The following is a 13,907-nucleotide window of genomic DNA, read 5'->3' on the forward strand; positions in this document are numbered from 1 at the left end:
TGACAATGATTATTTCAACAGTACGTATACCCAATATATATATATATATATATATATATATATATATATATATATATATATATATATATATATAGTAAGGTAGTTGATGTTAGATGAACGGTATAGACACTCGGGCAGTGTCTTAACTGTAATAGATACGTCGGTTGGTTGCTGACGTGGCTGTCTTGTTGTTGGTTCAGATATAGACGAGTGTTCGAACCCCGGGGCCTGCGGCAGCAACGCCATCTGCTCCAACCTACACGGCAACTACACCTGTTCCTGCCCCGACGGTTTCATCGGTAACCCATACACAGGCGTGAGTATCCTCCACCTTACTCATCTTCACTCCTGTGACTCGCCTCCTTCCTCTGTGTGTCTCATCTTGACTCACCTCCTCCCTCTGTGTCTCACCTTGACTCACCTCCTCCCTCTGTGTATCACCTTGACTCACCTCCTCCCTCTGTGTGTCTCATCCTGACTCACCTCCTCCCTCTGTGTCTCACCTTGACTCACCTCCTCCCTCTGTGTATCACCTTGACTCACCTCCTCCCTCTGTGTATCACCTTGACTCACCTCCTCCCTCTGTGTTTCACCTTGACTCGCCCCCTCCCTCTGTGTCTCACCTTGACTCACCTCCTCCCTCTGTGTTTCACCTTGACTCGCCTCCTCCCTCTGTGTCTCACCCTGACTCACCTCCTCCCTCTGTGTCTCACCCTGACTCATATCTTTGTACGTATCTTGTGGTTTGCGTAGCTCCTCATTATAATGTAGAAGGGCCTTGTTTCCAGATCACGACCAATCGTTCCATGTTCATGCCTCCTCATCTCCACCAGCCATCTCACAAGTCTCTATATTTCCCTCTACAACCTCATTATCTTGAGAGATCACAGTCACCGTTCTTGTAGTACCATCTCTCAGTGGTGTGACACACCGTCCATAAGCCTCTTATCTCTCTTGTTATCTCAGGATTTTGCTGCTCAGTTATTGAAGTCAGTTTTTCTGGAATGCCTAACCTAAGTCATCACGTTGACGGCATATTCCAGTGTGCTGACCTGGACGAGTGCCTGCGTGTCGACACCTGTGGACCCAGTGCCAAGTGTGTCAACCGTGACGGAAGCTACGAGTGCCGATGCCCTACTGGTTTCCAGGGAGACCCTTACTCCCCAACCGGATGTCAGGTAAACAAGGCCACGACCTGTGGGTGGAGGTCTGGTGGGGGTCATACATGGCCGAGAGAAACAAGAAATAACAGAGTATTTTACCTTAGACGAGGTTTTGCCTTGTGGGCGAGAGAGAGAGAGAGAGAGAGAGAGAGAGAGAGAGAGAGAGAGAGAGAGAGAGAGAGAGAGAGAGTAAATTACGAAAGTATTGAGTAAAGTTTGATTGAAAAGGAACCGGGTACATAACGCTAGACCAGTAGACCCGCTCCGTGTTCATGCACACGCCGGACAGGTAACGCCAGGAGTCGCAGGCATCTGTAAAAACCAACCAACCCGCCCGTTGGTTCGTATGTGTACTCACCAGTCGAACTGTTGCAGGACATCAACGAGTGTGAGGCCAGCCCGTGCGCCACCAATGCCCAGTGTGTTGATGGACTTAACAACTTCACATGTGCCTGTCCCCCAGGATTCATCGGTGACCCATACAACAGACGAGGCGCCTGCCAAGGTAACCAGATTGTAGAGTCTTGTTCCCATGTATTGTACTGACCAGGTCGTGTTTGGCTGAAATTTCCCCCTGGGTTGGAGAGTCTGCATTCTAAACACCTCCTGTAGCGAACTGTAAACACCTCCTGTAGCGAACTGTAAACAGCTCCTGTAGCGAACTGTAAACAGCTCCTGTAGCGAACTGTAAACATATTCAGTGGGAACACTTGTAAGTTGCCAACTTTAATGACCGATTTGTGTTGTTTACCGGGACGAGATCCTGAACAGAAAATGTTTGTGGTGTTTAGAATCCGGCCTTCCATCAGGGGGGAAGTTTGAAAACAGTGACCACCATTGTGTGTATGTTTTTGTTTTTTAGGCTCCCTGATTTTTTTGCTAAATCATCCTTAAGTCAAATGTAGTGAAGGATGATGTTTCTTTAACCAACTAATTCTTGACCGTACTACCAGGTCGACCTGAGTCCACAGACCACATGGTCGATCCTATCTAAAACCTCACACCGAAGCGCCACTTGGGAGGGAGGAACTCGTGTCTTCCTTGTGGTTTGGAAGTTTGATTTTAGACATGGACGGGTCATGGGTTGATGTGGTCTTGGGAGCTGATCTGCTTAGGTCATTCTGTCCAGTAATGGTAGAAGTGTCATCATCATATATTGTACATACCGGATGTATTAATGCCACTAATGCTTACTAGAGGCCAGGTGTGGTAAGGATAGCAGGTGATGTAGTGATCCAACTCACTAGCTGATTGTAGTCTAACGTTGAGCTGCTCACACTAACAAGATATTAACGAGTGCGTCAACCCGGCTGCCGCGCCCGACCATGGAGAGGACCAGGTTGAGGTCACCACCACGTCCTCCTACACCTTCGATGTGACCGAGGTGGACGGCTTTGTGACCACGCTCCTGCCGGAATTCCTGGAAGTCTCCTCGAACTGGACCTTTCCCTGTGGGTCGTCGGCCACCTGTATGAACACCCTGGGGTCATACGAGTGCCGATGTCCCCCCGGGTTCACGGGTGACCCCCAGCAGCAGTGTACTGACATCAACGAGTGTGGGCTGGCCACCGTTTGCGCCACGAACGCCAAGTGCCTGAACATCCCCGGCTCCTACAAGTGTTACTGTCCCAGCGGTTTCCAGGGCGACGGGAAGGAGTCCTGCAGCAGTTAGTAGCCTCTGATCCTGCCGCTTCTGAAGGACACATGGACCACTCCTTCCTTCGTTACTCTATTAAAAAAAAAAGGACCCCCACGGACAGTTCCTTTCTTCGTCCCCGCTCCTGAAGGACTCCAGACACGGCCTTCCTTCCTTCCTTCGCTGCCGTGTTTTCTACTTCACGTTTCAACTTCAGGAATTCATCTTTGGCTGACATGCAGACTTTTTCCCACCATCCTCAAAGCCCCGTCCACCTCCGATCATTTACGATGACCCACCCTCTCAGCACAACTCCAGTGTGTCAGTGACCAAAGTTTCCTTAAATCTCGGGAGATCATGTGGCTGCCCATTGCCCTCCAAGTGCCTTTATCCCAGGGAATAATGCCTGCAAACTTGTAGGTCGTCCAGATCCTCGAGTCGTTCAACGTGTCCTTGATATTTGTCAGTTGCTCAGCACAGACTCCCTCCCAGACTGCCTGCTGACGGCAAGTGACTGTAATGGATTCTTCACTAGTCTGCCACAATGTCTCGACTGTATTTTCCAGGCGTTCCTCCAACGACATCTGTTTTTTTCCAGGATTTTCCAGCATACAGTTTCCATCATCATCACCATGATCCTCACACATGGTTCCCACTTAAAACCGGTTCCTTCCTTTTGATGTTAATCATTTCAGAGTCTCGCAGTCTTCTGTTTATTTCTGTCCTCGTTATTAACATTGACTGAGAAGCTGTTGCCCCTTATGTTGTAAATAATCGAAAATGATATAAACAAAACTGTTAAATTGCTTGGTAAACATACTAACTCACGTCTTTAACATTTAACCCAGATTTCCCTCACTGAATCTAACATTATCATTGTAAACAGTTAATAGGAGTCCCTTTGCGTTGCGATGAGACAAGACCCTGCTAGGTTGGATATACCTGTTTTACAGTCATTACTTGCTAGACCATAAAATGTACAGTGTTCACTACATCATTTCCTAGAAACCTTATAATTTTTGTCATAGTGCATACCACTATTACTCACCATATTACCTTGATTGTAGGACTTGCAATGTTTACCATACAGAATTGATCCTTAATATGTGTTCACCATAAGACGTGTTAGGCCTGCTACACCACAACACCAGCACAGCATATATTCCTTATCACACATCACTGCACCTTACATATTAGTGATCATACATTTGTTCATGACTAAGTTCTTGTTGTCTAAGCTTCGTGTCTTTCACATCCAAGCCTAGTTGTTCTTGGACGTCTTTCTGACATCACTAGTGATCTTGAGGACATCCTGCCTGGCACACGAAGCTGATGTCAGCCATGACTTCGCCACTTACGTGTTCTTGTAGATTAACTTTACGCTTTGCATTGTTTCATATTTTCTTATGATTGTCTTTTGTCTTGTTTAGAAGGTACATAATTCTTGACTTTGCTGTTGCTGCTTTCGTTGTTTGCATGTAGTGTACATGACATGTATTGTTCACTACATATTAGGTCTTAAGCCAGTGTCATTACACATGTTGTGTACTCGTACATTGCTTGCTTCAACTAGTGTTCAGTTGTTACGTTTTGACCTGTACTGTCCAGGTAGTATTTAAGTTGTAGTGGATACTGTACCTAGTGTCCAGGACTTGTAGCTTACTGCATGTAAAGTTCACACAACCTTTAGTGTGCAGAACTTGATGTAGAACATAAACTATATGTTTACTGCTCACTTTGGCATGTGTATCACCTGCCCAATTTACCTTCCTTATCTGGTGCATCACTTCCGTCCGTCTCTCAGTTGATGTACTATCTCTGTAATGTGCACCGTAATCACTTTTGTTATTTACTGTTTACTTGATAAAAGTTGCTGTACCATGGATGTCACAGTAAGTCCGGCTCCTCCTGTATTGCTAGTCTCACTTTAGATTTTAACCAAACTTAACAAAGTTAACAGTATTAGTAATGCTTAACATTATTAACCTTTTAAGAATTAGTTGCAACATAAATTTGCTGTAAACTTTGACTATTTAAGTGCTTTTATTGTCAGGTGTTGCATCTAATGATAAGTTAGATGAAATGGTTAGTACATGGTCTGTACTGGAAATTAAAACTCGCATGAATTATTTCCTATATGAACGGGATTGTATGATATAAAATGTCATGTAGATGGAATTAGTTAATAGTACGACCCCTGGGCATGTGGGTCACAGGACTTGTTTCTCATAGCGTGTCGCGGTGCATTACATATAACCACATGATCAAATACCCAGCTAATCGTCCGTAGGATGGAGATAGAAAAGTCCCGGCTAAATATTCTAATTATCATGACTCACATCGGAAAAATATGATTCCAGCGAATATTTAATGAAGTATCTAATTCAGGTATTCACAAGTGGGGCTCTTTACATGGGGCCAGTTCGCAGTGTGCATGGTAGTTGGGGCTCTTTACATGGGGCCAGTTCCCAGTGTGCATGGTAGTTGGGGCTCTTTACATGGGGCCAGTTCCCAGTGTGCATGGTAGTTGAGCCAGAGTAGCAGTGAACTAATAATGCTCCTCCTTCAGACGTGGACGAGTGCTTGTCCCAGCCCTGTGGTGCCAACGCCGTCTGCCAGGACAACACAGGAAGCTACTCCTGTCAGTGTCGCGAAGACTACACCGGCAACGCTTACATAGGATGTGTCGGTAGGTGTCATAGTGGTCTCCACCACCCTGGAGGTGTAGCTTCTCATTAGGGTAGTCATAATCCACCTGGAGAATAATCGAATCATTGTGTCATTATATGGAAGAACAGCCTCCCTTGACCAACCCTCAACACACCTTATCAATATTTTTCTTGAGCTTTGATGTGAATCCCCGTTGATCGTATTCTAACCCAGCTTGAGGAATTTGAGCTCAACTTGACCAAGGTACGACTGTGTATCACACAGACATCGACGAGTGTGCCGCATTCGACCATCCGTGTGGCACCAGTGCTGTTTGCCAGAACACAGAACCCGGCTACACATGCGTGTGTCCCAGGGGCTTCAAGCCCAGACCTACACCAGACGTCGCTTGTGAGCAGGTCAGTAGTTACGCAAGTTGTGTAATAACTTCATTATCACCTTCACCAACTCTTATAGCCTCTTGCCATCACAAATTACCGTTACTGTTTCTGCCTTGATCATCGTCTCAGTTGGACCATTACTATCACAACCTCATCTTCACCGCAGTAATGGCCCACCACATACAATCATCGCCCTCGTCCTCCCCCGGTCACCATCGCTACCTCCATGACTTAACATCCCTTATTCTGCCCACAGTCGGACGTCAACATCCTGTGCCAGTCCAACTTCGACTGTGTGAACAATGCAGAGTGCCGGGAGGGCCAGTGCTTCTGCCGGGATGGGTTCAAGGCTGTTGGTGCCGAGTGCCGGGATGAAGATGAGTGCCTCCTCTCCCCCTGTGGCCTCAATGCTCAGTGTCAGAATGTCCCCGGAACTTACCAGTGCACCTGCAACTTTGGTTTCATTGGCAACCCGCCCGACTCTCCGTGTAAAGGTACGTTATAGAGGAATGCCCCATTCCTTGACCCATTCCTTGAGACCTTGCCCCCTTAAGAATGGTCCCAAGATCCCGTTAAGACCAGATCCCAAGACCCAATCTTTAAGACCTGTCAGTCACCAAGAAACCTTTCTCCAGACCAGTCATGAAAACCGTCTTTAAAACCATTCTCTAAGACCTTGTTTTCGACATACACACACACAGCAGACATTATCATATATTTACAACAATAAATGTTTATTTGGCTTCACTTTGGAATATCTCTTCTACACTTTGGACAATAAGAGCACCATCAACTTGATGTTGCATCCCTCCCGACTCCTCTACCATCTGTCCCTCTCTCCATTATTACTGTGGTCACACATCTCTTGCAGCTCCCTGTGATGGCGTTGAGTGTGGTAGCAATGCCTTCTGTAAGCCGCACGGCGTGGAGGCCATGTGCATGTGTAACCCAGGCTGGACGTACGACCCGTCTGACATCTCAGCTGGCTGCGTTGGTAAGCTCTCGACATACGTGATGTCACAGCTTGTTTGTTTGCTTTTGATATCATTAGTCAGTTAGCGGAAATGTAATCTTTTATATCTTCATTTTGTTTATATTGACAATAAAAACTACGGAATAGCAGTATTTGTTGATACAGTGATTGATATAAACATATATGAAGCCATGTGAAGGTAGAGTTGCGTCTTATAATCCCACCTGGTAAACTTGAGCACATTTCTGAGACCAAACCACGACCCTGTGTGACCCACAAAACACCATAGCATCTTTGGCACGTTTGATCCCAAGAATTTCCATAGAAGATCATGGCCATAAGGTTATAACACTTCAGCATCACCACACATAGGATCCAACCTGTCACATCTCACTCCCAAGAATGGCGACCCTGTTATAACCTTCTCTCTCCCCACACAGACCTGGACGAGTGCATAGCAGGTGGTCGACCCTCGGGCCAGTGTGGGGACAATGCCGTGTGCACCAACACCCTCGGCTCCTTCAGCTGCCAGTGTCCTGCAGGATTCTCAGGCAGTCCTTACACCAAATGTCTAGGTGAGAGGACCCACCTCCTGCTTGTCTCATTCTTTCCCCCATCATGGTTGGTGGCGTTGAGTCTCGGCCATATTGGATGGGTCAAGTCTGCCATCTTTGGAACCAGTACATTTGATCTTTGGTGGCTGGTTGCACTGTGCGTGTCAGGCCTGGTCACAAGGTGCAGCAGTTCCTATTGGTTGGTCAGTCATTGATTGTATCGTTGACTGAATTGCCTCATTAAGTAACAAGGACGATGGTTAAGGCTGACGTGATGTTACTGTAAGATAGCTCTGGCTTCATGTATTTGATAAGATTAACAACATAGCATTAAGGAGCAGGAGTAGTGTTGATAGCTTGTTGTTTTGTGTGATCATTGTAGTAGATGGGAAATATTTGTAAAGAGGCAAAAAAATGGGAATATTTCACAAAGTGGCAGAAACCATCTCTCTCATTTGTAAAGAGGCAAGATCATCTCTCATCATCTGAGCCCCAGTGTTCTGAGAATGCAGAATCACCATTTAGCATCAGCAATGATGGAATTCCTAACTGCTTCACTGCTGCATGTTTTGCCAATGATTCCATCGTTAACAAAGAGCTAACAATAATTATATGATAAATAATGCTTACAGAACTAACATTTGTTTGCCATGTTTTTCTCCCATGCATGTTTTACTTAACAATATGATTAACTCTGCTTGTTGATTTGGACAAATTAAATCGTAGAAGTGTTTGCTTGTTTAAAGTGAAGATTTCCCCAGCTTGAAAGCTTAAAAGTGTCTGCTTGTTCATAATGAAGAATTTTCAGCTTGAAACTTAGAAATGTTTGCATATTTATCATCAAGATCCCTTAGCTTGAATGAATAACAACAATAAAACTTATGATTAAGTGACCCAAGTCATCTTGCATGATTCATTCCTGCAATACATAAATAAACATTGGATTAAAGTTGAACCCCCCTTGAGCTTGGCTGTATGACCCTTGAATATGATGGTCCACACAGAAGGTCATCCTAGCCAGTAGACGTACTGCCTTGCTCAAGGGCGTGACGAAGCATGTCAACCTAACCTAACCTAACCTAACCTAACCTAACCAGTATGATCTCATACGTTGCATCCCTTCTAACGAGAAGCCTCAAACTACCCCTTACTAACCATTCACCATTTTCTATCACTTGGCTGGCATGCTCAGACGTTAATGAGTGTCTAGGGTACCCGTTCCCTTGTGGCAAGAGCGCCAAGTGTACCAACATCCGAGGGAGCTACACCTGCACCTGCCCACAGCCCCTCGTCGGAGACCCCAAGGTGGAATGTGGTTAGTAAGACAACCACGTGAGTTGGCAACAGTGACCTACCATCCCTCCCTCCATCCTTGTGGTTCACCACTTTAGTCTCTGTGGTCACATGCCGCTCATGTCCAGGTCTCTCTCTCTCTCTCTCTCTCTCTCTCTCTCTCTCTCTCTCTCTCTCTCTCTCTCTCTCTCTCTCTCCCTCACAACTCTCATCATACATTTATTTCTCATTCTCTAGTACTACTGATGCTTGTCTGCAATACTGCCTCTGACACTGTAATAATTTCTTAATCGCACTCATTTACTGTCATGTTTCTCTGCACAGCACGTAATCAGTGGTTTGCAAGTTAATTTTTATTGTATTTGAGTAAAGTAAGAGCACTTGGGAAGATATGATCTTAAGTGTTAGTGGGAACATTTCAGTAGGATCTTGATGAAGCAGCATGAATTGAGTGTAAGTTTGGTACGTCTTGACCATACATGACCCAGCCAGGTCAAGCCTAACTCTTCACACAGTTTTACCCTTCATATTGTGACCCTTGTGTATGATGACATGATGGGTCAAAGACAAGATCATCTTCCCTGGTGGTAGCACTGTCTTGCTACCGTAATAAAGGGGTTAACATAATTACATGCAAGGGATGTTAGCAAAAAATAATAACAAAATATTACATTACCAAAGCAGACTAAATATGTAGACAGTCACAACCAGTTGGAAATGAATATTAGGACGGGTAAGAATTGGGTAATTTGTTTGCCATCAAAAGTGGTGGAAGACCTTCAAAAAACTTTTAGTCATTTGATATGGTTGGTCGAATCATTCTCATTTGGTCATCAGATGGAAACGCTTTCAAAATTTATTGCTTTTCAACAGAGTAACATAAGCTTTTAGATAACAATCAGGGAGTAGGATTAAGATGAAGTACTACTAAGAACTGGTTGCTAACGAAGTACTACTAAGAACTGGTTGTTAGCATTTATAAAGGAATTTACTCAGCACACAACCGCTGGTAGTTCACTCTGCATCATGATACAGTATGTATCATATTTACAGAAGTCACAATCCTTTATCTTTTACACTTAACACAAATATCTTTCAGGTTATTTTTGTGTCATTTTCTTTGCATGAGTCGTTTTTAGTTATGTATTTTCTGTGTATCTTTTTTAAATGAGGATTATTGTAGAGAATGCCAAGCTAACAAGAGTCTAACCAGACCTACATATACTCCTCAGACACATGTATGTATACATATCTCCTATGCATGTAGAGCACTACCACACCCTTGCAGCGACCACTTTTAGAACAACAGCACTAGTGCCATGACTGTAGCCAAATATTAAGTACTGTTATAGCAACAGGCGACCACAGCCTAACAGTAACTATTGTTAAGGTAATGGTACCATTAGGATGACCAACATCCAGACGGTAACAGCTTGGATGCTAACAGTCTTGTAGTTGGGGTGACCTATACGCTCACACTTAACCATGAAGACAACGTAAACATCAACTCGACACATTGTCAGACCACGACCCTCCATCCCTGTACCAACTCACAACCCTCTGACTGACCACCTTCCTTTCACTAGATGTTGATGAGTGTCGGCGGCCAGGTGTATGTGGTGTCGGAGCCCTGTGTAGCAACACAGTGGGGTCCTACACTTGCTCCTGCCCACCCGGCACTGTACCCGACCCCGACCCCCACACCCAGTGCCTGGACATCATGAAGTGCTCTAAGGATGACGACTGCCCAGGCAATGCTCTCTGCATCTTGAAGCAGTGCATGTGTCCAGAACCTAACATTGGAGATGACTGCAGGCGTGAGTACCTCCTATACTTCCTCATGTTTCGTATGGTTGACATGAATCACTTATGTTGGAGGAGAGGTTTGTGGTGGTGGAGTTAACATGATTGTTCACACTTGGTCATCTGACCCTCAGATCCATGCGAGGACGTCCGCTGTGGACCCAATGCCGGCTGCAAGCTGATCAATGGCCAGCCCAAATGCATCTGCGGCCAGGGTTACTCCGGTAACCCGATGGGTGTGTTCGGCTGCACAGACATTGACGAGTGTTCCAACAACCCGTGCGGTGTAGGTGCCATCTGCCGCAACGAACCTGGCACGTTCACATGCGAGTGCCCCTCAGGGTTTGAGGGCGAACCTACCCGGGATGGATGCAAGGAGGTCAAGTCCCCTGGCTGCAGCCCCACTCAGCCATGCCCCTCAGGGGAACAGTGTGTTGCTGATGATGCGATTGGGGAGAATGTTTGTGTTTGCCGACTGGGCTACACCAGGGACCAGTCTACCGGACGGTGTAGGGACGTGAACGAGTGTGCGGAGAACCGCGGCAGCCAGCGCGCCTGCGGCCGTAACGCTAACTGCAAGAACCTTCCAGGCTCCTACGACTGCCAGTGTCCGCCAGGCTTCGTTGGGAACCCCTTCAGCAGATGTGAGAGTAAGTACCACTTGCCATGAACACACAATGCTGCACCTTATGTAGCTGTGAAGATTGTATACATTACAGAAATGAAACTCGCTTTTCCGTCATCTATATGAAGCAGCAGACGTCAGTAACTGATGTCTGTGGGCTCGTCTGTTGTTTTAATGAGTAAGGTATCGAAGAAAATGTTTAAGCTTATTCCATTGTCTTATATCATGAATTGTATCACTTCTAAGACTTCTTCCATTGTCTTATATCATGAATTGTATCACTTCTAAGCTTCTTCCATTGTTTATACCTAATGAATGTTACTGTTTATCATGCAAGACTTTCACTCTTAGTGTATAATGATGTGTCTTGGTTCCCCAGAATGTAACACACTGGAGTGTACGTGTCTGCCACCTTATCGCATTGTTAAGGGCAACTGTGTGCTGGCCAACTGCTCTGTGGACAACCGTTGTCCTCCTGGAGCTGAGTGTGTCACCATTCAAGGAGGACTGAGCTATTGTGCCTGTCCATCTGGCTACACCACTTTGCCTGATGGCTCCTGCCAGGATGTGGATGAGTGCGTGGTGCGACGTCCAGATGGCGGGCCTCCGTGTGCCCTGGAAGCCGAGTGTTACAACCAAGTGGGTGGCTATGAGTGTCGCTGCCCTCCTGGCTCCTCCGGCGATCCATACTCCACTGGCTGCTCGAAACCTAAACTGGAGTGCTCCAGTGATAGCGATTGTGAGGACAGTGAGCGATGCGTCCAACCTGGGAGGTGCATATGTCCTCCACCCTATTTTGTTGACAATCAGGATGAGGGCAAGTGTAAGAGCCCTTGCGAGGCCTTCTCTTGTGGCATCAACAGTAAGTGCACACCCTCGGACCCTCCTCAGTGTATGTGCTTGCCCGGCTTCGCCGATGGAGGACCTGCTGGCTGTGTTGACATCAATGAGTGCCGTGGGAACCCTTGCAGTGAAAATGCCATTTGTATTAATGAGATTGGAACCTTCAAGTGTGAATGTCCTCCAGGAACGGTCGGTGACCCCTTTGTTGGCTCCTGTATTGGCACACAAGATGTCAGCTGCCGGTCTGACAATGACTGCCCAGGCGACCTGGCCTGTACACCTACGGGAGCCTGTGTTAACCCCTGCGACTCGCTGCCCTGCGGTGACAATGCTTACTGTGAGGCCGAGGAACATGCTGCTTGGTGTCGCTGCCATCCTGGTTTTGCCGAAGGTCCCAATGGCGACTGTGTCTCCCTATGCGAAGGTTTCCTCTGCGGAGAGAACTCAAACTGCATCGTTGCACGTGATGGTCCCACCTGTAAATGCGACTCGGGCTTCAATGGCAACCCATTCCCTGGTGGGGAGTGTCTCCCAGACCAGTGCTCGCCTGCCAACCCTTGCCGTGAGCCACAGGTGTGTGTTAATGGCAGGTGCAAGGAACGCTGTGAAGGTGTTGTCTGCGGTGTGGGGGCCAAATGTGACAAGAACACAAACAAGTGTGTGTGTCTGCCTTTCTTCCTGGGAGACCCAGACCTCCTCTGTGTTCCACGTAAGTACAAACATGCAACTGTTAAGTGTTCATTTACCTCAGTAGATTGTTGTCTTATTGTCGCATCTTGGAAGACGCATAAAGTCTACATTATGGACTAGATTAGTTGTATATACCAGTTTTAGGTTACACACACGTATACAAAGACATGTTATATATGAGAATATAAAGTGCCTGATGTATATCATACTTCTTTGCAGCTGTGACCCCGCCTTTGTGCACCCCTGGCTGTGGCGGTAATGCTCACTGCGAGTATGGACAGCCCAACAGATGTATATGCAACACTGGCTATAGTGGCAACCCGTACGTGTCATGCGAGTCTGAGGAGGACAGCGCCGACTGCGCCACTACCAAGTGTGGCACTAGTGCGCAGTGCAGACAGGGAGCCAATCGTGTCGACTGCGTGTGCCCCGTCGGTTATCGGGGTAACCCGTATGTGGAATGCGTCGATGTGGACGAGTGTATTGGGAACGCCTGTGGTATGAATGCCGTCTGTCTCAACACCCCAGGAAGTTACGACTGTCGCTGCCAGGCTAACTTCTTCGGAAACCCTTTCCAGATGTGTATGCCAATTTCTGTGGAAGGAGAATCGTGCCTGGAGAACCCCGAAGCCTGTGGTGTGCCGTGCGCCGGTGTTGAGTGCGGGCCCAATGCGGTCTGCGTTGAAGGCTCCTGTGAGTGCCTCGAGGGCTTTGAGGGTGATGCTGACGACATCACAGAAGGTTGTCAGTCGTCTGACTGTCGTAATGACCTCGACTGTGATGACAATGAGATCTGCTTCTCCATCAACGGAGGACGAACCTGTGTCGATGCTTGCAACAAAGTTGAGTGTGGACCGAATGCCATCTGTGTAGCACAGAGCCACCGCTCCTCTTGCCTTTGCAAAGAAAATTACTTGGGTAACCCAAATGACCCGGTCCTAGGCTGTCAGCCAGCTGACCGTGAGGCTGAATGTGACGAAGACGATGACTGCGACGATGAACAGGTGTGCCAGGTGGACTTGCAGGGGCTGATGGTATGTGTTGACCCTTGCCTCTCCCACACCTGTGGCCAGAAGGAGCTGTGTTATGTTCAGAGTGGTCGTCCACTGTGTCGCTGTGATGAAGGCTATCTGCGTAACCCAGCCACCAGTCGCTGCCAGAGTAAGTATTGCAAGCTTGAGTATGTGTCTCGGCCACAAACTGCTTGCCAGAGTAGATGGTGTAAGCTTGAATATCTGTATTTTTTAAGCTGTGATGGTAATGTATGCTAGACTACC

The 13,907-nt window shown here is 46.9% G+C and overlaps 1 protein-coding gene across 5 annotated transcripts in view; it reads left to right on the forward strand.

The window, feature by feature from the left end:
* The window catches only part of LOC139767469 (uncharacterized), a 192,336-nt gene that overhangs the window by 153,656 nt on the left and 24,773 nt on the right, over positions 1-13,907 (forward strand). For 4 of the 5 annotated variants that reach the window (XM_071696882.1, XM_071696883.1, XM_071696885.1 and 1 more), the window contains 13 exons: positions 201-316; positions 1,044-1,178; positions 1,539-1,668; positions 2,450-2,830; positions 5,369-5,488; positions 5,734-5,867; positions 6,106-6,343; positions 6,721-6,843; positions 7,263-7,397; positions 10,256-10,486; positions 10,607-11,122; positions 11,477-12,649; positions 12,850-13,791. In XM_071696882.1, coding sequence (XP_071552983.1) covers positions 201-316; positions 1,044-1,178; positions 1,539-1,668; positions 2,450-2,830; positions 5,369-5,488; positions 5,734-5,867; positions 6,106-6,343; positions 6,721-6,843; positions 7,263-7,397; positions 10,256-10,486; positions 10,607-11,122; positions 11,477-12,649; positions 12,850-13,791 — 4,374 coding nt within the window. The remainder of the gene's footprint in view (positions 1-200; positions 317-1,043; positions 1,179-1,538; positions 1,669-2,449; positions 2,831-5,368; positions 5,489-5,733; positions 5,868-6,105; positions 6,344-6,720; positions 6,844-7,262; positions 7,398-10,255; positions 10,487-10,606; positions 11,123-11,476; positions 12,650-12,849; positions 13,792-13,907) is intronic. The other variant, XM_071696884.1, reaches the window with a different exon arrangement.

This window comes from Panulirus ornatus, chromosome 61, assembly GCF_036320965.1.
Source record: "Panulirus ornatus isolate Po-2019 chromosome 61, ASM3632096v1, whole genome shotgun sequence".
Lineage (NCBI taxonomy): Eukaryota > Metazoa > Arthropoda > Malacostraca > Decapoda > Palinuridae > Panulirus > Panulirus ornatus.